The sequence below is a fragment of the Copadichromis virginalis genome, linkage group LG1, assembly GCF_057382275.1.
Source record: "Copadichromis virginalis isolate Kocher_CV1m ecotype Utaka linkage group LG1, C_Virginalis_male_GT1.1, whole genome shotgun sequence".
NCBI lineage: Eukaryota > Metazoa > Chordata > Actinopteri > Cichliformes > Cichlidae > Copadichromis > Copadichromis virginalis.
The window spans coordinates 35,241,545-35,268,369 of record NC_140618.1 but is presented as its reverse complement, the minus strand read 5'-3'; the positions used below and the strand labels follow the sequence as shown (position 1 = coordinate 35,268,369).

The 26,825-nt window shown below is 39.6% G+C and overlaps 1 protein-coding gene and 2 long non-coding RNA genes across 3 annotated transcripts; 1 reads left to right on the top strand and 2 right to left on the bottom strand.

Moving 5' to 3' along the window:
* Positions 1-2,852: 2,852 nt before the first annotated feature.
* Positions 2,853-4,234, bottom strand: LOC146719141 (uncharacterized). The gene is made up of 3 exons (XR_014920134.1): positions 3,978-4,234; positions 3,743-3,806; positions 2,853-3,353 (listed from the first exon to the last, which is right to left on the bottom strand). It is a non-coding gene; the product is annotated as an uncharacterized LOC146719141 (long non-coding RNA).
* Positions 4,235-10,459: 6,225 nt separating this feature from the next.
* Positions 10,460-14,356, bottom strand: LOC146719140 (uncharacterized). The gene is made up of 2 exons (XR_014921008.1): positions 14,269-14,356; positions 10,460-14,139 (listed from the first exon to the last, which is right to left on the bottom strand). It is a non-coding gene; the product is annotated as an uncharacterized LOC146719140 (long non-coding RNA).
* A 2,491-nt stretch (positions 14,357-16,847) lies between these two features.
* Positions 16,848-23,042, top strand: LOC146719139 (photoreceptor-specific nuclear receptor-like). Its single transcript, XM_085460756.1, has 8 exons — positions 16,848-18,264; positions 18,656-18,806; positions 19,449-19,552; positions 19,694-19,996; positions 20,638-20,816; positions 21,442-21,682; positions 22,019-22,124; positions 22,420-23,042. The coding sequence occupies exons 1-8, from the start codon at positions 18,174-18,176 to the stop codon at positions 22,550-22,552; spliced, it is 1,308 nt and encodes a 435-aa protein (XP_085316882.1). The 5' UTR covers positions 16,848-18,173; the 3' UTR covers positions 22,553-23,042.
* The last annotated feature ends 3,783 nt before the right edge of the window (positions 23,043-26,825 follow it).

The following is a 26,825-nucleotide window of genomic DNA, read 5'->3' as shown; positions in this document are numbered from 1 at the left end:
TGCGACATATAATAAATCTGTTTTGTTTTTTTTCATATGCCGTGCGCAGTGATTACAGTCAGCCAAGTAACAATACCGATAGGCAAAGTAAAGGCTAATTACTGGTTGTGAAATGAAGGTGAAGTAGTGCTTGATAAGATCTGCAACAAAAAAGTACCACAGCCATTTTATAAACCCAAATATCTCAAAATTTTTAACTCCAGCGTTCTTAATCCATTTTGGTAATTATACCAATCCCAACCTTCTATACCGGAGTTTCAATAAATAATAAAGCAATAATGCAGCCACTTACATACTTCCAAGCTCATAAGCTATTTAAAGGAACCACCAGCACGTTCTGTGTAGATTAAAGCTGCATTATTTATGAATCTGAAGCAAGTCACATATGAGGCGGTCATTTGAGCACCTACTGGTGAAATTGCTGCTTTTCAAGCTTTTTAACTTCCTAAAATTTTCCAATGAAATGGTAATAAGCGATGGATATTATATTGCCTATAAATACACATACAGTACTGTGCAAACGTTTTAGGCAGGTGAGAAAAATGCTGTAAACAAAGAATGCTTTCAAAAATGGAAGTGTTAATCACTTATTTTCATCAATCAACAAAATGCAGTGAATGAACAAAAGCAAAGTCTTAATCAAATCAATATTTGGTGTGTCCACCCTTTGCCTTCAAAACAGCATCAGTTCTTAGGTACACTTGCACACAGTTTTTGAAGGAACTCCACTGGTAGATTGTTTCAAACAAGAACCAATCACAGATCTTCTGTGGATGTAGGCTTCCTCACATCCTTCTGTCTCTTCATGTAATCCTGGACAGACACGATGATGTTGAGATCAGGGCTCACTTCCAGTACTTCTTGTTCTTCTTTACGCTAAAGATAGTTGTTAATGACATTGGCTGTATGTTTGGGGTCATTGTCCTGCTGCAGAATACATCTAGGGCCAATAAACAATCATTTATATTTCTGAAAGCATTCTTTGTTTACAGCATTTTTTCACACCTGCCTAAAATGTATATGAATATGTAGAATATGCATGCAGGGAGAAGATTTTTGGTACTGGATGTTTTTGGCCAGTCAAATTAGAGCAAACTTTGGTTACAGGGTTAATTTAGCTATAAAGTCAAAAGATATGCCCATTTTATAACATAGTGAATATTGGTTTATTTGAAACAGGACCAATAAACTGACCAGCCTAAAATGTCTGATAAAAACATCTTAATTCAAATGTATTGATATATTCAAGTGCAAGAAAATATATATGCTGCTTAGTGCATTATTGTACATACAATGTGTACATCCTTCTACTATGGAACGCCAGGACTGCCATAATGAATTAATTAAATACACCATTAAATAATTAAGAATTCGCTGAAGAGGAAGGAACACAGTAACTGATTCATCATAGCATTTCCCCAATTTACCAAAAAGATCAGGATAGAAAGAAGAGAGCAGACATAAAATTCAAACTTAGGTTTCCAGGCATTTCATTATTGTGCATGAAGGCAGGCAGATGTGGATGCTGTTAACATTTACAGAGTCCGTCTCAACATAACTAATCAGTGTGTAATTGGGGGAATCCACGCGGAAAAGCAGCAGATCACTGACATCAGAAGACTAATTAAATGGTAAATCTTACAAAGGTCAACAGTGTGTTGGCTAAGGATGAAGAGAGTAGCCACCATATGGCTAAAGATGCCCTCAAGAAGTGTGTCTTCACTGCTCTTTTAATCTTTTGAGCTAATTGTGCCCCCCCTGCACCCCCAGTCTTCTCGTGATTGTGGCCAGTGCTCAGGCAGACAAAATGTGGTCAAACTCTAATCTACTTAACTGCTTGGCACTTTGTTTTTCCAATTATGGTTAGGCCTTGTTATTGTAGTGCTGAAACCCGCTGACATCAGCATTTATTTGGCTTTCTAAGCAAATTTTCTACTCAGAGTTTAACAGACGTGAAACAGTTTTTACAGCGTAAAATAAACAGATACAACCAACAATTTATGAAAGAATCATTTATCCAATGAATACACAGAAACAGTGTGAGGATACTGATCCGATCACTTTTGCTGAGCGTTGTAATGAGTTATTATTTAGCTATTCAGCCCACAACAGTTCACTCTCACTGCTCTCACAGTGTAAGTTTTACTAAAGAATCTCATTAAATTTACTGCTAACCAAGAAAGTGTCAGACTGGCTAATCAACACAGTGGAGCACCTGAAAGAGTACTTGAATGATTGTGAAGATTGGACTTGTATTCATGTTCAGACTTTGAGCAGAGAACACTATAGAAGAACAGCCCATTTTATACTTACCTTTCATTTAGGGAGATGTAAATGAATTGTAAGGTTGCAAATTTTGTAAGGTGCACTGTAAAATCTAATTAGTTCCCAGAACTCCAAAAAATTGAGGAAACTCGTTGCCTCAAAAAAATTGAGTAAAGCTTAGCTAAAAATGACTAAATTAGGACAACTTATTTATTTTGAGTACACTGTACAAGCTCATTTGTTCCCAGAACTCGAGAAAATTGGATCAAGTTTACTTAAGATGACCAAGTTAGGGCAACTTACTCATTTTGAGTACACTGTACAGCCTTGTTAGTTCCCAGAACTCAAAAAAATTAAGGAAACTCGTTGCCTCAAAAAAACTAAGTAAAGCTTACTTAAGATGAATGTTAGGACAACTTATACATTGCAAGTCTGCAGTATTAAGAATAACTTGATATTTCTGACTGTACAATACTAATTGTTTACTTACTGACAAACATTTCAAGTTCAACTAAATGAAAAAACAATTTGTGGTAACCTGAATATGATTAAAAATAATTAACAACACTTTTTGTAATGATGTTAAAATCAGCCCAACTTTTATTTTCAAACACAACAAAGTATAACAGCCAACATACTGGACACTGTTCTGCTGAACAACAAACAATTAATATTGCCATCACTGTTATAATGTTATAATCTTAAGTCTCAGATGTAATTATTCTGAATAATAAGTTTAGGTCTACCACAAGTTTGTTTTGTACTTACTTATATAATCAAAATAAAATATTTATTGTTCTGTCACAAGTGCAATCTCTGATTTAAACAACACATTTGTTTTTCATTCCAACACAGGAGCTGGAATGTTGTAATGTTTTAAGGATGGCTTGTTTCCAGTCCAGGCATTACTGCCTGAATGACTATCATGGATCGAGGTGATCCAAATGTAGGTGCAGAAGAAAGTCTTTAACTTCCCTTAAATACAGTGGCAGTGGATGTGGGTTGGAGATGCAATGAGCTTGAACCGGCAGGCGACCATCTTCACTGACCACACCATCTGTGACCGAGGACTCATCTCTCCTGGTGTCCTGCAAGCAAACAATCATATTTTTTGGAACATGAACTTAATTGCTTTCTTAAAACATTTTTTTCTGCATTTGGTATAGAACAGACTCCAATTTAGACAATCTCAAGCTTCCTCCCAATCAAAGAGGTGACAATGTCCCAATTGTCAGTCTGGATAGCCGTGACCACCACCCAACATACAATAATGTCATGAAAGCATCATTTTAAAAAGGGCTATGCAAACATGGCCAATAACTTTCATTCTAATGATGTGCAAAATGATTTGGGCACAAAACAAATTTTGTTGTTAGAAAACTTGCAGACTTCACTATATACAGTGTAGACCCTCTAAACTAAGTTTGGGGGATGTGATCTTTCAAGAAATGCAGACTGTTGTTGTTTGTTTACTTACACAGCATGTCTTGTAGAATTAACTGGAGTCACCAGCAACAGCATAGTGCAGTCATATCTCAAGTCTAATAACAGAAGACAGGAAAAGATCAGTAAAGAAACAACTTCCTCAAACCAAAGCACAAAAAAAAAAACAATAAGTAAAACAGGCTGATCTAAAGTATGATGAAAGTTCAGCCTGATTAATATAAATGTCACTGACAGTTGCTAATATATTGGAAAACCAAAATACTTACCACTGAGTTGATGTCTTTCTGTCCAACAACAGGAGAGCCTCAAAGACAGTAAGAAGCAAGCAGAGGGAGAAAAAAAACAGAACATTTTTCAGAAACTGATTTGATCCTTAATGGCTGTGCAATCATTGTTACATAGAGTTTGCTTATGTTGTTAAATAAAGGCTAGATTTGACATTAATAGATGTCACAGATGTTCAAAAGCTGCCACAAAGCATGAAAAAAATGGACGTCTCTGAAAACTTCGGCGCATTTTTGCAAATATGTGATGTCTTGATAACTCGAGAAGATATTTGAACTTTACACAGCTACATTCGAACCTGAAAATATCTTAAAAGTTTATTTTGTGACCCAGAAAAAGTAATACGTTTTTTAGCCACGCTCCTCCGCCATTGCCACGCTTACAAGTATGCACAGGCTCTGACAAATGCGATCCTCCTTTTCCCCAGACTACCCTTTCTGGGTCACAATATAACCTTTTAAGATATTTTTAGCCGAGAATGTAGCTGTGTAATGCTCAAATATCTACTTAATTTATCAAAATATCACATATTTGCAAAAGTACTTCCACGTTTTCGGAGAGCTCTGTTATCCACCAGCGCGATAGCTGACCGGGAGGTCAAGGCTTGATAACAGTCTGCGAGCACAACTAACTCCTGGCTTATTGTTTTCAAACCCCCTGCGGTCTTTTGCTACTCAGGTTAAACATGATATATATAATTAGTTAGTTAGTTAGTTAGTTAGTTAATTAGTTAGGGCTATGGATTGAAAATACCCCCCACACCCCACCCCTAAAGGCTGCACCTCCCGAAGAATTTTGTCTGGGCTCTTAACTCACTTTTTTATTTCAAACAATCAACAGAAAATTTCACCGACATAGTTTTATGTAAGGTTTTTAAGGCTGTGGTGTTAATTTTTAAGTAACATGAGCCCAGCGGCAGCAGCAACGCTAGGCTAACACTAACTAGCTAGCAAGATTGTAAACCTGGTGCTAAACTAAGAGAAGCCACAAAATCAGTTTGAATAAGAGTAAACATTTACTCACCAAGTCAGTGTATCAGGTAAAGATCCACAGCAATGACAATAATCTCTTGAGCTGACGCTTTTCCAGGTTTGCTCTAGTGATGTGCGATACCACTGATTTCCTTTCCGATCCGATACCAAGTACTATTCAGGGTGGTATCGACGATACTGATCCGACACCGATACTTTGTACAAAAACTTATTTTATTTATTGTATCTCAAATTATAGTGTCATAATGATTACAGAACATCAGATTATTTGTTCTTATCACTTAATAATGCAGAGTTCATCATAGGGCTGGGCGATATGACCCAAAATTCATATCTCGATATTTTTTACCTGGACGGCGATATAAGATATATATCTCGATTTTTTTTTAAAAGCCATAAAGTAAGAACAAAAAGAGAGTTCTTAGTCAAAGCTGTGTCCCAGATGTCACACAGGCACTTTTATTAACATAGAGCATAGATGTACATAAGATTTACTCAAAAATAAATTATGAGCATTTATTAAATAATAATGCTCCATAAATAAAAGAAAACAATGTTGTTTTTGTGCATAACAAAAAGCTCACAATTGTGCAGTCAAAATGTAAACTAAAAGACGCTGAGCATAGTAACAAAGACAGATTTCACAGCTGCTCTGTTCCCAACTTCTACTGTGTGACTGACAGCCTGGAGTTTGAAATCCTCTTGTAACCACGTCTCTTAACAGGTGCCATTTATAGTCCTTATACACAGTAGGGTAATATTACGTTGAAGCACAGTACGTATCACTCCGCAAAGGCTCCTCGGTAGCCGTAATGCTCTGACAATCCATCAAGCAGTGCAGCACCATAGCTTACCAAAGTTGTACTAAAACATTTTTGACTTTTGATTGCTGAGCGCTGTGTACCACATAAAATCGGTTCGCGGCCATCAAGCACAAACAGAATTCATACATAAGGCGCGCTGTCAACTTTTGAGAAAATGCAAGGATTTTAGGCTGTGCAGCGCCTCTGGGCTGCATGGCGTTAGCGTGGTTAGCTCGTTAGCGTGGTTAGCTAGCTAACACGTTGACGGCGTCCAGCCCCACGCACGGCGATGTGCAGTAACTCGTTAACGGAGATTTGCCGTGTCCATCTTGTCGCTTCCTGCAGGTGAAGCGATGGGGGAGGAGGGGCGAGGCCGAGTAACGTTGCGTAAAGACAAAAGTGGACGAAAGAGAGGCAAACTTGCGGCTCCACAAGTATCCGATTGTTCAGTCTGACGTCACTAGCCGTGTCTGGGTCTAAACTCCGCTGCAGGTCCATATATCAAACGATCACTATGGCATTACTGAGAGTTGTCTGTCTAAAGTCTTTCATCTTTAATAAAATGATCAGCGTTCTGCTCTACCAGGTGTAACAATTGAGTTTAACATCCAGGCATCCATGAAAACGGAATTTATGACATTTAACGTAATTAGAAGTTAGCAGGGAGTTAGCTCGCTAGCTTCTATCTAAATACAATATAGCATGTCCTGACTGCGGGGTTTTGGAAACAAATTAAAACGTACAGCTCTGTTATCACTTCCAGCATAAATGAAGACAGAAAACTAAACAGCAGTGACGTTTGTAGGGTTACTGAAGTTGGGCTAGCTGGTATATAATGATGTGCTACGTGACCGCTAGCGACACAGCTATGTTAGCATAATATAAACAAGCTAACTTTTTTTCCACTCGATAAAAGTTAACGTGAGTGTTGAAGGATATAAAAAAAACAACAACAGCAATAGAATAATATTAAACACAAAGTGAACCCGTCTTCCTTCATTAAATAGGTTCTTTTAGATGTTAAGGAGGAATTGACTTAACCAGGCTGGCGGAGAATGAAGACAACCGGACACCTGCTGCAGATGGGGAATCAGTGAACTTTTATTGAGACAGAGACAACCTCTCAATACAGTTCACATCGGAAGATTCCAAATATTTGCTGTGAGGATGGGTATATATTCTCTAAAACTTACAGGAGGGGGTTGTGAGGAAAGTGCTGCATTAGCAGAAAAACAACTCCATAAAAGGAAATCGGCCTTGGGTGTTCTAGCCTCTTCGCTTGCAGATATCTTCCACCTGCAGGATGAGGCGATCGCTTCTTATCGCTCTCAAGGCCAAAGTCGTGAGCACACAGTTGCACAGTAACTTTAAAGCTGTGAGCACATTTTTATTACACAGTTGCACAGTAACTTTAAAGCTGAACAATATTTAAAGCTGAATAATGTTTGATCAGATTATATTTTCTTCAAATCCCCCTTTTGACCCATCTTAAATGGGTCAACACACAAAAATAAGTAACATTCAAAGGAACACAGAGACGTGTCGAAGCCTGGCTCGAAAAACTCCTCGGGTCTTATCATTTGTTTTTATCTGTCATTGCAGATGAGGAGAAAAGAGTCCAGGCACCACCCTGCCCAGGGGTCGGCTGCAAGCAGTCTCGGTTCCCGATGAAAGCAGTAACAGCTGTCCTGCACACACGGATACAACGAGTTAGTGCAACCAGGGTAGTGACACAAAATTAACAGTTCCTGTAACTCAGCAACGAAAAAGCATAAGTAATGATAAAAATGTGGAGAGTACAGAGTATACTATAATAATGAGAGATATAAACGTGAAAATGTGAAAGAATAAATCAACCGTAAAATAAACTCAGAACGGTAACTGCTAAGGACATTCAAAAGTGAATATGGTAAAACGTGAGGAAGGGGTGTGGAAAAAAACAATTTATATCCAGTGGTGGGAGTACACATTCGCTCAGGCTTAAGTCCGGAGACCCTGAGAACATCGCTTAACCCTCACAACCCGACCAGACACAGTTCAACCAGATATATCCTTCAAGAGGAAGTGGGTGAGGGAAACAATTAATAACAAGCCTAATATAAAACACCACAGAGAAACAACCATTCTAGAAGCATTTAAACAAGAGAAAGACGATAATGTTCGTCACCCTCACGATCAGGCCAGGAAGCAAACAAAGACGCAACATCTTTGCCTGCCTGTCATTTCAGGGGGAAAGGGCCAAGACATGTTTACTTAGCTTGGATGTCGTCTAATAGAGGATGATGGGGCAGAGAAAGGTGGTCCAGTTCCCCCCACCTCGCCAAGGGCATGTTCTAGGAGTTAAAGAGCAACAACCTGCAATCTGTACCAAAAAATCTTCATAGTCCCACCGGAAAATCATAAGAGTAATAAACGATTCAGCCCAACAGACAAGTATCATGTTCAGGTTTCTCCAATCATTAAATCACTATTATTGCCACAATTTGCTTTATTCACCCTTTGGGCAATGTTATTCCAAGAGAGAGAGAGAGAGAGAGAGAGAGAGAGAGAGAGAGAGAGAGAGAGAGAGAGAGAGAGAGAGAGAGAGCGAGAGAGCGAGAGCGAGAGCCCCTAATGGCCAGTTAGTGGGCTCTAGGTCAAACTGTCCCCAAATTTGTTCTTTGTTATTATTACTTGTTTTCATGTCACTTGTCTGTTTTCTACTGCACCCCTCTCACCAAAGCAAAGCAAACATTAGCAGCACATTGACCGTAGTCAGGCATCCTCATTCCATAGGTGCTATAAAACATTTCCTGTAAAAGAATCACAGTTTTCAAGACAGGGTGTGTCTCCCCCAACACTCTCACCAGAATACAGTGTAATAGCATCCCCAACTCCTAACCCATAAACACCGTTTCTTCACACATCCGCCCAGAAATCCTGTAACAGAAAAACATTAAAACTGTAACCCTGTAGGGAAGAAAATGTAAATGGTAACGCTGCGCAGTTACCTCTGTAAGCAACACCAGACACAAAAATGGCATTTACAGGTTCACTCATCCTCGAATATTTTGTCATCCTTCTACTCCTGTAAAAAGAAACACACATAAATTCATCCACCCTTTTATCCTATCTAGGTGGAGGTGGTTAACCTTGAGTCATGGTCAAGTCTTGTCATCTCTTACCAGTCAGTCCGTTTGTTTTTATTTCCAGTCTTTCATCCATTCATCCATTCTTTGCTGATAGTGAAACCTGTCGTCGCATTTAGTTTCCACACTCAGCAAAATGACGTCATCTCAAAAAGAAACAAGAACTTGAGTTTGGATTACCTCGCTGAATCCTTTTTTAAACAGGGACTCTCGTTTCCAATTGTCCCCACAAGTGTTTCCTCCAGAACCCATTTCAATGCGGAGAAACTCACTTACAACAATTTTCTCGCCGACGTGTAATGTTTGTAATTTCCGATGTGCAGATCTGCTTAAAGAAAAGATTCACAAACAAAAATCAGTAAATATAAAACAAAATAAAATGAAAAATAACAAAAACAAAATGCAGACGGCCGGGTCTTAGGACTTGTCACTGAATATTCTTCCCATCAATAAAAATACCAACCTAAACCTACACAGAGTCAAATCAACACCACCTCAACCTTTTCATATTCATAAACCTATATGTTTTGCGTTCGTGAAACAAAATTGAACCATTAAGTAAGTTGAGCTCTTGAAATGTTTTAATTCTCTTAATTCTGCCAGTTTATTTCAACACTTATTCAATGACTTTTATTCAACTACTACTTGGTCACTCGACTTTTACCTGTTCAAATTGCCTAGGGTTCAACAAAGTCTAGATCCCCGTTTTCATGAAACTTGAACGGTGTACGATGATTTACTTACAGTAATTTAGAATCATCACTCAACCTAGCTCTACTACTGGCACTGCGTGACTTTTCTCACACTGGAAACCAGAATTTAGTACAGAACTTTAATGCCTCAGGCAATCGCGTTCAAGGGCTGCCCCCCTTTCTCTTCTTCTTTGTCCGTGTGTTCCTCCTTTATTAAATCTCCATCACAATGACGTGGCGCTCTGAAATAAAACTCACACTGTTAATTCCTCGTTTTCACTCTGCACCACTGCTCAGAGTGTTTTCTTTTCTTTTTAGTGTAGAGTAAACAATTAAGTCGAGGCCTTAAGCCCCAGATATCTCGCACGGGCATCATTTTCATAACCAAACCGCTCCGGACTCTGCTCCCCAGACCACACAAATGCCCTCTGGGCTTATTATTATAGCAAATTCTGTATTTGACTTTGTTGTGTGCAGCATTGAGCCTTTGTCAGTAAAGCATTCTTCATTGCAGCAGCTGGAGCATTGTGTGTCACTTCTTAGTAAATTAAATCAACATTTTGATTTTAGTGCATGGGTATGTATCAGTTTTTACTCCCTCAACAAGTGCATAAGTGTTCATGTGTGTGTTTCCCTTCATTCTAAGTAGGCGCATGCAGAAGTGTGTGTTCGTGTGTTGGTATATGTTTGTGTTCATCACCTTCCTGTTCTGTAGTTTAGGTAAACCAGCGGCCTGACGCATGGCCTAGGGTCCTCCCCTCCTCTTTGGGTCTGTTTTCATCCGTTGTTGCAGCTGCCTGCATCTTCTCCTTGTACCTTGACCCTTTTGCTTACTTTGCTCCACGGCCTTCTGCAGCTCTGCTGTTCGGCTCTTCTCAGAGGTCAGCATCCTTCTGCTCACCGTCCCTTTTCCTCCGGGCTTAATGCGCGTCTCGTCACAGCTCTGTCAGCTGACGCAGCCTGGGAATTTCCCCCGTGTAGTGAAACGGGCTTTAGGTTTAGTGCTCTCCGTCTCTGCTGCATGAGATCACTCTTTTGCAGCACTGTTGACATCCTCAAGTTGTTGTTGTGAGTCCAGCTGCTGTGGCCTTCAGGGGTCAAAGGGTCAAAGATGGTCGCGGAGAGGGCAACGATGGTAGAGGGGAGGGTAGGAGTCCAGGTCAGCTTCGGCTCTCAGAAAAAACAAAAACAAAACAAAACAGGCGAACAGGAAAATGATGTTGTGTTGGCTGTGTTATCCCGAGAGGGGAGAAACAACGAGATCTCGTCTCCCCCTTTTTTGTTTTTGTTTTTTTTTTTTTTTTTTTTTCTTCACCATATAATCAACTCATAACCCCTCAAGTTGACAGGACAACACAGGTACGTGTTAAAATTCTTAAGATCCTGTTTAGAAACCTAAAAAGGAATTTCCTATCATTCAGTAGTCATTTGTCTTAAACAATCAACAAAAACATGTCCCAAGTCGACCCTTTTAACCACTAAATTTGTCGTGTCCTCACTTAATCCTCAGACCAGTGTCTTTGTCTTTTGACGTTACGTTGTTGTCCTGCAACCCAAAGCGTTTAATTGTCAGTAATGTATAAACTATATCATTTAAAAACAGGTGTATGTTAAGTGTCGCTACTTTAACCTTGCATGTACGTGCACATGTATGTAAGCTGTTTCTTCATTGCATGTATGGGTGCGTCTGTATATGGGTTACTTTAACTTTTTCTCAAACGAGGCATTTCTCTAACACGCACATGTGTCTGTTCCTCACCCTTCTCATATCTTTCTCTGGTTGTGTGTGGTTTTATTTGTTTCAGTGATTTACCAGGAACATCTTTTCCTTTTCTCCATGTCTTCCGCCAGAGGTTAACACTGGTGAGATTCAGGGACACAGCACCCAGAGCAGTTCAGCGAGAAAAACCCGCCTCAAACTACATTCTCTCTTTTTGTTTTACCGGGAGGGGTGAGGACAACTCTGGTGTCCAGCCGTGAATTTTAGCCAAAGCTTGGCCTGTCTTCTGCTGCCGTACTCAGGCTTCCAGGTTAAGAAAAAACACCTGTATGAAGACACTAAACATACATTTAGTATTTGTATAAACATAACTGCCTAAATCATTGAACTCTTGAGGAGGGTGTATTTCAGAATCAGAATCAAAATCAAAAACTTTATTGTCATTGTCATGAGACCGACGACATTAAGAATGGTCCCCGATCATTGCATCATCCCTAGTAATATCAAATATAAAAAAACAATAAAATTCAATCAATAAAATAGATAGAATACTTAAAATACTAAGTATTCCCACCGTCATGCTTCAGACCGTGCATAGATTAACACAAGAGTGGCATGGTGGACATTTTTGTAGTATTCAGATGTGTTATTGCAGTTGGATAACAGCTGTGTTTGAGTCTATTAGTCCTTGCTCTGATTGCCCTGTACCGTCTGCCTTAGGGCAACAGTTCGAACAGGGAGTGGCCAGGATGTGAGGTGTCTTTTATGATGTTTTGGGCCTTTTTAAAACAGTGGGCGTTGTTTGACTCTTTACTAACTTTAAAACCCCACCATAACAATTTCTCACTGACAAACTTCTATGCATCCATTTAAACATGCGAAGCCAGCACAAAATCACACACATACCCCTACAGCAAAGCTTTAACATAACCACAATGCAACTCCTCCCTTAAACGGGAGAAATCACCCTGAATCAACCAACTCTATATAAAACGTCAAACAAAGATAAACCACAAACATTTCTACACTTCTGTGTCTTCCACGCAGCACAATAGGCAGAAAAACACCGATTACTCACAGTCTACAACAAAAGAAAAACCTGCTCTTTTCACAACTCTCACAGCTAAAGTCAAAACTCTTACCCAGTGCCTCTGAAATAATAAAAAAAATCACCAAATACTCGATTACTCTTTTCACTCGCTCCCTCTCACTCCCTTCTTCCTCATACAGCATACACGCTCGCTCCCGCGGACCCGCTCGGCCCCGCGGGCTCACTCGGCCCCCACCTTTTTTCTCTCACAGAGACAGAGAGAGAGAGACCCTTTTCCTTTTTTTTTTTTTACTTCGGTCTATCTGCACAGAGTTTACCTCATCTCTTTCCTTCTATGGGCATGCACACTTCCTGTCTCACACACACAGCCCCTCTCTCAGAGAGAGCAGAAAAGAGTTTTTCCTTTTTTTCAACACTCAGGAGAAATTCAACAGACAGTTTATACCACTATTTTACACTTTATTTACACACACCGGTAATTTATGTTCTATTTACACACGGGCCCGCATAGACATATGCCAGAAGAGGTTACCCCTAACTTTTTGACTAATTTAAAAGCATCTTTCAGCTGTTTTGCTTCTTTAGGCTGGTGTGTGGAGTTGATGACTGTCTCAACACATGTTAATTGTTCTCCCAATGTGCTAAGAATAACACCGGGACCCCAACCATCATCATTAGTTTCTCGATCTAATTCTCCATCCATTTTACTGTCAATGGAGGAGTGTTCTTTTATTGCTTTTAAAGGAGAATTTGGGCCAGCTGGGTTTCTGCCTCTGTTAGGCACTAATCAGCTGGGGCGCTGCTTTAAAGGTGAGTCAGCACTGAAATATCCCTTCAGGTGTTACCAGGCTTCTACCAAACCGGAGTCTGGCGGGTAACCTTGCCTAGAGCTTCCTGATAGGGGTGCTAGTTGGTTGTCACCTTGTTCACACGTCTCATTCACACTTCATACATTACCTGCAGTCACTCATTACCCTCCTTATGTATGTAATAAATGTGTAAAAAATTCTATGTGTGGTGTATTATTTTAACCAAAAGAGGAACCTAGTTCCTTTAATTGTGTAATCTGTGAACAACGGAGAACCAAACTGTCCTGCCCAGTGTTCCACAGCAAGCATTCAGCGTGTATTTATGTGTGTCCAATATCAAACAGAACATCAAAACATTTAAAACACTAAAATCATCGGGGTTTTAAGAAGAGATCCGTTTTCTCCTATTGATCAAAGGGACCCGTCCTTTGGACTCCAACCAGTACTTCTCTTTTTTAAGTTTTAGAGGATCTTTTCTAATAAAGTCCTCTGGGCCTTCCTAACCCTTCTGTAGTTTAGAGAATATTACTAAAAAATATTCTCAAGGCCTTTAACCTTTTAATTTGTTTAGAAAGGCGTTACTAATAAACCCTTTCAAGGTCCCAGACCTGCTGAGGTATGTATCCGACACCGGAGAGCAAACCCGTCGGCTGCAACCGTGGTCAGACCTCAGTTCACTCTTATCTTTATTCACTTATTCACTTATTTCTTATTCACTTATCTCTTATTCACTTGTCTGATTCTCAACAAGCCTTAAGTAAGCCAGACAATTTTGGTTATGAATTACTAGGAGTTTGGACACTAAGTATTTTTATAATGTTCAATATAGCAGAAATAAAAGGTCTGCTTACCTTGTTTTTTGTGTGTACACAGCTTTTGTCCAAACTCCGTTCACTCAGACCACGGCCGATGTCCTCCCTCCCGTTCCAGTTTGACCTGGAGCGGATCCTGTTCGTGACGCCAATTGAAGGATATAAAAAAAACAACAACAGCAATAGAATAATATTAAACACAAAGTGAACCCGTCTTCCTTCATTAAATAGGTTCTTTTAGATGTTAAGGAGGAATTGACTTAACCAGGCTGGCGGAGAATGAAGACAACCGGACACCTGCTGCAGATGGGGAATCAGTGAACTTTTATTGAGACAGAGACAACCTCTCAATACAGTTCACATCGGAAGATTCCAAATATTTGCTGTGAGGATGGGTATATATTCTCTAAAACTTACAGGAGGGGGTTGTGAGGAAAGTGCTGCATTAGCAGAAAAACAACTCCATAAAAGGAAATCGGCCTTGGGTGTTCTAGCCTCTTCGCTTGCAGATATCTTCCACCTGCAGGATGAGGCGATCGCTTCTTATCGCTCTCAAGGCCAAAGTCGTGAGCACACAGTTGCACAGTAACTTTAAAGCTGTGAGCACATTTTTATTACACAGTTGCACAGTAACTTTAAAGCTGAACAATATTTAAAGCTGAATAATGTTTGATCAGATTATATTTTCTTCAGTGTTCTCGGTGGTCAGGAACAAATGTAATCGCATGGCAGGATTTCTCCCAATTTTCCACCCGGACAACAAAATTGAAAAACCATATCGCAGAATTCATAGCGCGGCCCAGCCAATTCCAGTTTCCAACAATGACGGCAGCTACTTAGTTTTAATATTACTCTTATTTGTCTTTCTGGGTCGCAAAAGAACTTTTAACATATTTTCAGGTGAGAATGTAGCTGTGTAAACTTCAAACATCTGAGCCGACCGACACATCGTTTTCAAACCCCCGCGGTCTTTCACTGCTCGCGTTAAACATGATATATAAGTCACTTTGCTAACTTAAAAATGTTATTGTTAGGCTTTTTCAGTGTTTTATTTGTTCTTGAGTAAATTGGTTTGGCTGAGATTAAAGTTATTAGATTAGATTAAATTAAATGTAACTTTATTAATCCCTCGGGAGGGTTCCTCCGGGGTTTTCACACAGCTGAATAAACGTCAAACAGAAAACTAATTAAACAAAGTGTGAGACGGTAGAGAGTTTACGCCAGAGCCCGGTTATATTTTAGATAGCAAGGAGCAGACGGCAGAGTCTCACTCCACCGAGGGAGCTCGTGATGTACTACCCGGCTTTCTTTAGACCGCGGTCGGGCCGGGTCCTCAGGTGGAACCAGCCTCTGAATTTGGACACGGGGGTGTCCAAATTCAGAGGCTGGTTCCAGGCCAGCCAATAATAACGGTGACATTTCGCGTATTTTATCCGATAAATAAACACTGTAAAATGTATTTATCCCCCCCAAACAGCCCTTTTGAATGTCTCCCTAATTCTGAGGTCTCAAGGTTGGCAATTATGGCCACAACACCTCACTTTTTTTGCCACATGTAGGATCGATCCGCACATCACTAGTTTGCTCAACATATTCCATAACAAATGCTGGCGCCATGAACATGCGGACTGATCCGAGAGGGAGGAGGACGGTAGTCACGTGGCATTTTCAAAACACATCTTTCATCCTTCCGCCCTGAGAAGCAAAACTTCCAGCTTACTTAGTTTTTCTAAGTTAAGACAACTCAAATAAATTGAGTTTATCAGCATTTTGCATATAAAGTACTGGTAACTTATTTAAATCGAGTTCTAATAACAAATTGATAAAAAATGAGTTCAGCCTATTTAATATTTTGAATTAAACACAATATTACATTTTACAGTGTGCTTTGTGATAACATTTATTTAAAAATTGTTTTCATAGCTTGTTTTTAGTTAAATAAAATATAGCTAATGGCAAGTTTTCAGAAATACAGAGGTCATGTGTAAAATTCTTCAACACACCCCACTGAATGCATATTTATTAATTCATCTGAAATATGTGTTAACTTGTTTATTGAAAAATTTAAATGCATTGTTAGGTTGTTAAATTTCACAAACTTACAGAAATAAACTCAAGAAAAGGATCCTTAGTGTCATCCATGACCCTGTTTAAGTCCTCAGAAAGCGAATCCATAGATCTCCAGAGTGTTTCTGTGTGTCTATTTTAGCAGTTATTTTCTATTCAGCTCAGTCCCAGTAAGAAGCCTTTTGTCAGAGAGCTCAAAAAACACACCATACGTGATTTTCTCTGTAATAAAAAGCAGACAGTTGGCTATTAGCTAGTTAAGAGTGTGTAATATATTGGAGCTTAAGACACCAGAGCTGAAATGCAAACAAACATTGGACTTAGATTTATCATTCTGCCAAAACAGACCACGAATGAACACTGTGAATTTTGCTGGCATATGCAGGATGCTGTTTTCTAAAGCGATTATGTCAGATGGTGTAAAACAAAATTAATTAAAGCGTTCATACGTCCAATCTAAGAGCAGTCGTTAGCGCAGTTATTCACACACGTTACAAGCGCAGAACAAAAAGCAAACAAACAGTGAATGAGTACAGATGCCACTGCGCAGATGTCAGAGACCCAGCAGCTTGTGTCCCCTCCAGATTTGCATCTTTCACTTGAACCGCTCAACTGTTCAAAGAGACAAATGATGAAAATGAGCGGGGAGGCACGAGGGCATTGAAGCGTCAAGGGATGACGATGATGATGGCACTAACAGATAGAAGTATTGTTTGACACCTGTTCTGAATTTTACATTTGAAACTTTCCAGCAACCTTCCATCTCTTATCTCTAGTTTGATGTAAAAATCATGTTAGCAAAGAATATTTTATAGTTTGCTTTTCTTGGTTTTGAGTCCTTTCGCACCTTAATCATAAAATAATGTAGAAAGCTTTTCTCTTAGCCATAAACTTACTGGTATTTTGGTAAAACAAGAACCCAGTCTTATTTAAATATGACAAGAAAGTTGCTTGTTTCATATTTCCTACCTCAGTTTTGCACGCTTCTCCTCACCTCCTCACCAGATCCAATCTCATACCTGCTCCGGCTAATAAACTGCCGCTTATGTAAATGCCACATGTATGATAATTCTAGCTTCTCAATAATAAATGGGAAAACCTCATGAATGAGCCAAATTAGTGCTGACCATCACATCAGCCCCCCCAAAACTCCATCATTCTCTCTGTGACCTTTCTCTCCTGGCAACCTGAGGAAGTGGATGATCTCCAGTTTGACAAAAAAAGGGGTAGAAATGGGAGTTAATAGGCAGCTCCTCTGCAAACACTGGGAGTCTTTATGAATAGGAGGCAATCACACAGATCAAATATACAGCATGGGGAAATGGGTCTGGAATTCAGGAGGCAAAAAAAGAAAAGAAAAGAAAAGAAAAGAAAAGAAAAGAAAAGAAAAGGAGGGGAAATACAAATTGAAGATGCTGGTAAATATAATAATGTGTGCCTCATGTAATTGTCCGTTTAAATGCAGATACTGAAGAGGAGTGTTGACTGATGTAGACAGAGGAGACACAAGGAGGAGTGCCTGGATGGGGACTGGTCTACAGTTACAAGACTTCTAGCACAGAGCTGGAGATTTTGTTGTCATTGCTGATTCTTTTTTGTTTGTTTGCTTGTTTGTTTGTTTGTTTGTTTGCAGACTTCATGACGATCCATGTCTGAGCAGCACCATTGTGCTGGCAATGTGACTGATTGATCAGTAGATGAACAGTAAAGATTAAGAGGATGACAAATAAGCATGCTGCTTACACAGCGCTTGGGGCTAATCCTACCCCCTCCACCACCCCCCGGGTTCCCTTTTGAGGACCTGCTGCTGAGGAGAGCCCACAGACAGTGACAGACATCGGAGGGAACACACACCCACACACAACCTGTTCACGTGCAACAAGTGTCAGCTGGAGCTCATGACAGGACCCCAGCTCATCTGAACAACCACAGCAGAGGTTGCAACACACAGCACGGGCTCACCCTGCCATCTGTCCACCGGGGACCACCGGAGGCCCTGCGGCCCTACGTATTTTTATTTGAAGCAACTGAGCAGAAGAGGACCAAAACCTTTTCTTATCTGCCTTCGTCAATCACTAGAGGAGATATTTTGAGAGAAAAATAATGGAGGATCACCTTACAAAGATACCCATGATGCCATCCTCTTCCCCCACAGAGTCATCTGGCAGCGGTGGGACTGATGACAGCAGGGGAGGTAAGAGCTCCACACCAACGACAACAAGTTGCCAATGGAGTCTGAAGAGTGTAACACTGACTTGGCTCGGTAACAGGGAGGAAAAGTTAGCACTTAAACAATATGAAAGTTTGAAACACCTGAAATTCTTTACTCAACATGCATCGGGTTATGAATGAAATCCAACACAAAAACATTAAAAACTCTCATAAAAACACATAATTATGAGCAAGCAATGCTTTTTTTAAATTATAGTTAAGGATTTTATTCAATTTTTGTGAGTGTTTAGACAGACTGTCCTGCTACCAGCAGACAGAGCTGACTGTACAGATGGCAGGCACATGTATGAAACAATACCAGCCCTAATGAGTGGCAATAACCGACCTACTCTGTGACTGTTTTTGACTCACAGCCAAGAGTCCTGCACCGGGCAAAGCTCTGAGCCCAGCTCTGGTCTGCAAAGTGTGTGGAGACACCAGCAGCGGGAAACACTACGGCATCTACGCCTGCAACGGCTGCAGCGGCTTCTTCAAGCGCAGTGTGAGGAGGAGACTCATTTACAGGCAAGAGGAAACTCAGCTGTAGACAGTTATTCCAGCTTCATCGTGTGACGTTTCCTCATCTATTTAAAATAGTCAATATTCAAGGTGAAAGGAATATAAACTCTGGTTTTAGCCTCTACAAACCCCATATTTTGCCAACTATTATTGTAAATTAAAGTGTTTCCTATTACTGTATAAGTAAATGCCTTTCAGATTAAAAAAAAATTGTAGCAGCACAAGTCAGTGTGAATGAAAAAAAATGCACTTTTTGCACTCAAATATAATAATAATAATAATAATAATAATAATAATATTGACAGAAAGTAACTAAGAGAAGTAAAAGTAAGTAAAACACAAATAGCTTTAATAAATATATATTAAAATCCCCTTTAATTCCATCTGTGATTAAAAGTAGAACCCAAAACTTTTCTTTTCACTTTTGATATTTTTCTTTTGATGAATGGCAGGTTAAAATTAAGGACTTAGCCACACTGGTTTACTCAGAATTCGGACATTTTCCATATACATTCTAATAGCTGATCTTTAGTAATTAATATGTTCTTACTGCTTTCAATATTCTGTAAGCCAAAAGAAAATAAGTGAATGTTATTTTGTCATTTTGAGTCGACTCTCCCTTTAAAATGCGTGACTGTTGGTTAACAGGTGCCAGGCCGGTACAGGCATGTGTCCAGTGGACAAGGCTCATCGTAACCAGTGCCAGGCATGTCGGCTGAAAAAGTGCCTGCAGGCGGGCATGAATAAGGACGGTGAGTCGTTTTAGCATTCATGAGCTTCATTAAACTGATTGGTGTCCAGTGGAACTCAAACATGAACCTGTGAGCGGTTAAAATCATTCCTGTATTATCACCTTAGATAACAGGTTGTGCCTTTCTGTCTCCCCCCTGCAGCGGTTCAGAACGAGCGGCAGCCCCGCAGCACAGCTCAGGTCCGCCTGGACTCCATCGATGTGGACCCGGAGAAGGAGCACCTGGCCACCACACGGGAACCCACCTCCTCTTCTTCCTCCTCCTCTTCCTCATCTTCTTCATCATCCTCCAATGGGTCTGTCATCACGTGGCCCCACATCACCTCCTCCATGTCCATCACTTCCTCTGTTGCAACCCAGCGCTGCATCAGTCCCCAGAACAACCACCGCTTTATGGCAAGCCTCATGACAGCTGAGACCTGTGCCAAGTTGGAGCCTGAGGATGGTGAGCAACAGTTGTCAAATGAAAGGTTTTTGCTGTAAATTTAAGGTGAAGCTTTCTCCTTCACATTAGGACTTGCAGGGGAAATGATGGTTAGAAAACACATATTCTTGGGTAAAACGCAAATGAGTGGGGTTCAGTACAAAAAGCAGAGCATAAGAGGGTGTTATCAGGTGGGCAGTGAAGAAGGTGGGGTTGATTTCAAATCTGTCATGGTTACATCTCCACTTACCGGAGCATGATGAGATCACCATGATGATCAATCCCATTCTGGAGTGATCAAAAATCTTTACTAGCTAACCAAATTTGCAACTCTGCTTAAATATTCTTCTAATTCAATTTAATATTTTAAAGTTACTATTTAGCAAACATCAGGTGAGTAGTAGCATGTACAAAATGCTAACATGTGAAACTATGATGACATGTTCTTTAGTCTTAGAGAGACTTTTTTTTGTCCATATGGGCATCTGCTGACTTTCAGCTGGAGCTCAAATTTTATGACTTTATTACATAGTAATAAAGTCTAATCTAACCTGAACTGAAGCACATCACAACTACCTGAAGTTTAGTTTGATCTGTCTATGCAACAAGTTGGTTTTGTTTCCTCTGCACTCTTGATTCTGAGCTCATCTTTTCTGTTTCAGTTGATGAAAACATAGATGTGACCAGCAATGAACCAGAGCAGGCGTCTTCAGAGTACCACATGGCTTTGTACCCGTCTGGTTCTGAAAATGTATACGAGACCTCAGCAAGGCTTCTCTTCATGTCCGTGAAATGGGCCAAGAACCTGCCCGTTTTCTCCAACCTGCCCTTCAGAGACCAGGTAAGCTGAAAGTGAGGGTTTTTTTTGTTTGTTTGTTTTTTAAGATAGTCTCTATAAACTTTTTCACTTTGCTTTGGAACTATTTTTAATAGGTTAAAATTGACCTCTATTCTTGTTAGAAAAAAAAGTATAATGATAAAAGACAAATTAAAGTTACAGATATAAAAAATATAAAATGCAGATGTCTCTTTTATATCTAAAAATATATTGAATCATGATTTATCTTTATATGCGACAATGACAGAAAAAGACAGAAATTCTTATTTTTATCTGTAAATTCCAAATACCGATGTCATTATGTGCTTACAGGATTACATATGTTGATGTAACTTCATGTTCATGACATTCATGACATGGCCACAATGACCACAAAGCACATTCAGCATTATGAAATGACAATATGACAGTTAATAGTACCACAAATACTGTCTGACTATAAATAAGTAAGTGAACACTGAATTAGTGGTCCCATTCCTGTTTGACAACATTACAATGTGATTGGCTCTGCAATAAAAGGGAATGTCAGGAATGAGCATCTATAGTTTTTCTTTGTGATTTCTTTGGGTCGAAGGTGAAGCTGAGTACAGGGGTGCATATTCAGTTTCTGGTTTTTCTTCTTCACCAGGTCATCCTGTTGGAGGAAGCATGGAGTGAACTCTTCCTCCTCTGCGCCATCCAGTGGTCTTTGCCACTAGACAGCTGCCCACTGCTGTCTTTGCCAGACCTCTGCCCTGGCATGCAGGGAAAAACCAGCTACACTAGCCTGGACCTGCGCCTCCTACAGGAGGTCTTCAGCCGCTTCAAGGCCCTCGCTGTTGATCCTACCGAGTTCGCCTGCCTGAAGGCCATTGTGCTCTTCAAGCCAGGTGAGGAACAAAACACTATTCAGTTGATTGTCTACAATCTGGCAGATTACCTTTAACATGATCACAGTACGTCCACTGTCATTGTTTTCAAGAGATAAGCACCACGCAGAGGCTAAAATTTCCCTCAGTGTGTTTTATTTAATTAAGATCACTATATTACCATACATGTCATTTAGTAATCATATCATCACTTTATAATTATGATGCCCATCAGTATGGTACATCAAAATTATAGAGTCTTTTTTTTTTTATTACATGGAATGTTATACAATTTTTGTCAGGAACAGTTTTCCCTAGAAAGCAAAGATTCCATAAAGTATTTCTTCTGCTTCACAGAGACTCGAGGTTTGAAAGATCCAGAACAAGTGGAGAACCTGCAGGATCAGTCGCAAGTCATGCTGGGACAACACATACGGTCACACTACCCTAGCCAACCAGCCAGGTAACAACCTACCTGATAAAGGTCACCAATTCAATGGAACAAAATGACAAAACACAAAACAAAACTCCAGTGTGTTTATAACAAAACAGAATTTTTGTTCTTTATTATGTTTAAAAGTTGATTTCTGGATTTGAAAGTAACCTTCATTCCTTCATTCTGTTTCATGACAAGCATCCTTAATTTGAGGTTTTATATAAAAAACTGATTTCCCTATGTAACTGATTCTACAATGTGAAAGGCTTTTGCTTTAAATTATTTGACATGGCCTTAATTTTATTATGATCTTTGTGTTTAGGTTCGGAAAGCTGCTTCTTCTCCTTCCCTCTCTGCGCTTTGTGAATTCTGAGCGGATAGAGCTGCTGTTCTTCCACAGAACCATTGGAAACACTCCCATGGAGAAATTGCTGTGTGACATGTTCAAAAACTAAAAGAATCACAGAGAAACCCATGCAGTCATCAGTAATGTCCTGTTTTGGATGGGATGATGACTGACAGATATTTGTTTTGTATATATACAAGAGATTCTGCATGCTGTTGTTTGTTGTCTTCTTTTGTCACCTCCACATCAGTTAATTTGACAAAGAAGAAAATGCAGTTCAGTTTTTGTCATAATGCGTTTTCTTTGTATTATATCAAGAGTCTCTGATTTGAAGTTATGGTCATACTAGTTTTGTTGTTGTTGTTTGTTTCAATAAAAATACTTTGTTTGGTAATAGTGTAATTTGTTTGGTAACGTGTGTGTGGCCCTGCTGATGTTAATGTGACTGTTGTATTTATGTTGTTACGCCTTGAAAAAGTAAAAACAAAGAAGAAAAAATCTAAAATATACCTGTTGCTTTAATTCTATGGAGCAGGAATGTTTTCAGTATACTTGCTATGTTACTAAGAGCTTGCACCGAACCCATGAAACAGTGCCCTCTTCTGTCTGGTTAATACACAGATTCTTCAACACACTCTCACACACAATAAATATAATAAAAAAGATGACTAAGATGTAAGTTGAGCCCCTTTAATCTGTACCTCCTATTTAAATTAGAATTATGAAAATTAAGCAAAGTGTGAGTAAGACTAATGCTTATACTGGCGTATCAGCATTACTGCTTTCCACAGACGTGGAGAGTGACATTTCACTTTATGTCTTTGTGTTAAGCATTAACTGTATCAATTTTCTTATTGCTTCTCTTAAATACAGCTGTGGAGTCATTTGAAAACATTGTCATTCAGCCTTAAGTGAAACTTCATTATTTTGGCGTGTTGGAATGACAGCATCATGTATGTGGCACCTTTCCACCCACTTTCTCAGTGACAACCAACGAAAAAACCAAAACCAAAAAACATTGGTGAGACATCTTTAACACTGCTGGTAGAAGCAAAAAACCTTTTTACTTTTTCACTTTTTTTTACTCCAGATGAACCATTTTCACTCAATTTTTAGTGTGAATGTTGCAGAACACACACTGACAGTTTGGACTGACAGATTTCGGTCAGTCCAAACTGTCTGTAAATACGGGACAGAAATGCTTCTGAATTCTTTTGCAGCTTTTTGACAGGTATATATTGCTGTGTTACTGACAAGATTAGGAGCCAATGTGCAGGAATCAGAATCGCCACTGAGCTCAAGATACAGCTTTTTGTGCTGGACTCACAAGGATCAAAAATAGAAAAGAACTTAACTAGGGAGAGACTAGGAATTTGCTAACTAGGAAACTACAGGAGACACTTGGAACATGAGGACACTCAGCAAGCGGGAATGAGGGACAACACAACAAAGGGCAAAGGGACACCGAGACAATAGCTGTGTCTCACTTCAGGGGCTGCAGTCTTCGGAGGACCCGGCCTTCGCGGTCTACATGTGCCAGATCCTCCGAAGACCGAGAAGGCCGGAAGCGAGGCTGTGAAGTGGGATGGTCTAGCCTTCAGATTTGCCTCGCCAGCTGTCTCGGTGGAGTTTAATAAAATGAGCCGTCTGCTCCTTGCTATCTAAAATATAACAGGACATTGGAGTAAATTCGCTACCATCTCACACTGTTTAATCAGTTTTCTGTTTAATCAGTTTTCTGTTTGATGTTTATTCAGCTGTATGAAAACTATAACTTTAATCTCAGCCAAACCGATTTACTCAGGAACAAATAGAACACTGAAAAAAGCCAAACAATAACATTTTTAAGTTATCTAAGTGACACGTTTAACCTGAGTAGTGAAAGACCGTGCAGGGTCTGAAAACGATGTGCCGGGAGTCCGGTGTTCTCACCTTGGCCACCCGGTCAGCTATCGAGCTGGTGAGTAACAGACGTGTTACAAATATGTGATGTCTTGATAAATCGAGCAAAAATTTGCAGTTTACACACCTACATTCTTGCTTGAAAACATGTTAAAAGTTTATTTTGTGACCCAGAAAGAGTAATATTTCAAACTCGTTAGCCGCACTTCTTCGCCATTGCCGCATTTGAAAAGTATTTTTATATTATTATGGAAATTTTTTGGAATAATAATTTAATTAATAAAGTAATAAGAGTAATTTTACAACTAAGTAGCTGCCACCATTGTTGGAAACTGGAATTGGCTGGGCCGTGCTTTGAATTCTGGGATAGGTTGGGCCAGGAAGGATACACCCAACCTATCCTTGAAATCTGGGAAATTGAAGGACGCATTTGTCGGCTGGAGCAGCCTTCGAATTACGTTGCGTCGCTATGACGTAATCGGCCTTCAAATGCGGCCTCTGAAGGATGGACTGAGATACAGCTGGTATACAGTCAATAAAGGAAGAGGAAACAAAAGCAGTTAAACTGAAAACAATGCACACAGGATAAGAGGACCTTCAAAATAACACAGGAACCTGACACTTAGACAAAACAAACATGGACACATGACTGAAACACGGGTCACAGAAAGTAACAGTTACAACTTATCATCAGTTATCATGCTGTAACTGCTCACTATTATGTTATTTCTGCTTAATGTATTTTGTCTTTTTTGTGAAAAGCATTAAATTCAAAATACAAATACACATTTGAATATATAAGTATATGTATACTCCCATGTATTTCTATGCCTCTGATTGTCAATTCAATTCAATTTTATTTATATAGCGCCAAATCACAACAAAAGTCGCCTCAAGGCGGTTCATAGATACAGAGAAAAACCCAACAATCATATGACCCCCTATGAGCAAGCACTTTGGCGACAGTGGGAAGGAAAAACTCCCTTTTAACATCCAATATTTAAAAGGTAAACAAACAAAAAAATTATTTTGACCAGACTGTAGTCAGACACCTGACTACATCAAGAAGTAGTAGGATCTTTACACTCTGTACCACGTGTCTTCACATTTCCATCTACACAGTGACCTTATAACAGTATTATTAAAATGAAGTAAATTCCACCTTGAAATGAGGTTTGAAATGATGAGTTCTATGTGGTTTAAATGAGCGTTGGTGTACCTCAGCCAAATGTCAGCTTGATAAGAAACGTCAGTCAGTATTTCTTTACCTTTTGATTCAAACACACTGCCACTATCAAAGAGACACAGCAGAGGAAAGGAAGTGGACCCCTGCTGCATTTCATTGAGACATCAAACTTGTTTTTTTATGCTTGCAAGCTGAATTGAAAGAGTTTTCAGTTGCTTACAAAGGCAAGCAACTGAAAACTCTTATTTTAACACAAATATTTTTCATTCTAAGCTGAAACTGAGCTTGAAGTCTGGGGTTTAAGAAGTTAAGAACAGCATCCAGCACATCTGTGGTGATTTTTCTATGTTGAAATAGCAGCATTTGAGCCATCTGGATCCAGTGCCAGGCCCTTACAGTCCCAGTCTTTGGATCAGATCAGCTGGCCCTCTGCAGCCTTATGACAGAAACTCACCAGTCCAGATTAAAACACTTTCAGCTCCCACAGGCACCAGATTTCCCAGCAAAATATGCTTTGACTCAAATGGTGCTATTAAATTTTCTTTTAAGATACACAGCATGAGCACTGGAAATCATCATAAAGTCCTGCTTCAGCTGCAGTTTGGAGAAGGTGAAGGTCTGTTGTTAGTGTTCGTCCTCTGCAGCGGCACTGGATGCTCGTCACATGGTTTCTTTCTGTCTCATTTTTATTTCATAAAACTTTAAGTTGAGGTCCTTACGTAACGTGTCCCATTCTCATTTTCACCTTTCTGTCACTCGTTCACACAAAGGTTGCCTCTGTTTCAGTGAGATTTTCATCTTAAAAGATTAGTCTGTTAAGTAACAAGCGGAGGGAGGCAAACAGGTTGGTGCCATTTGCTGTGCAAAAATAACATTACCTAATCTGAATGACAAACCCACAGAGTCGTAGGTGAAGATCATGAGATGTCTCATTAGATGAGCAGCAATAGCTGGACCAGTCTGTCTGGCAACAACCAAACGACAACCTAATTTGATGCTCAGTTTGATGTTTCTCCCATGTGACTGGCTGAATTCATATTTGTGCTGAAGAGCGATTGTGCCTAATACATGGCTCTTGACTGTAGTCTTGTTATTGATTAACACTCCCATTGGATAATACAACTTTAGCATGTTTCACTGTAGAAATGGTACTGGCCAGATGTGAAGAATTTACTGGACTCAGACTTATTACTTACGAACCATTTAAATATCTGCACCACCAAACTCAACAATGCATTTTTTTTTGTTAACTTGACTGTTAATTAAATCCCTAAACGTGATGCTACATTGTCTT

Bases quoted from the DNA above. Each gene is read 5' to 3' on its own strand.
- LOC146719139 (XM_085460756.1), top strand. From the start codon at position 18,174: ATGGAGGATCACCTTACAAAGATACCCATGATGCCATCCTCTTCCCCC. The intron at 19,553-19,693 runs GTGAGTCGTTTT...TCCCCCCTGCAG, and splicing joins GGCGGGCATGAATAAGGACG to CGGTTCAGAACGAGCGGCAG. The intron at 19,997-20,637 runs GTGAGCAACAGT...TTTCTGTTTCAG, and splicing joins CAAGTTGGAGCCTGAGGATG to TTGATGAAAACATAGATGTG.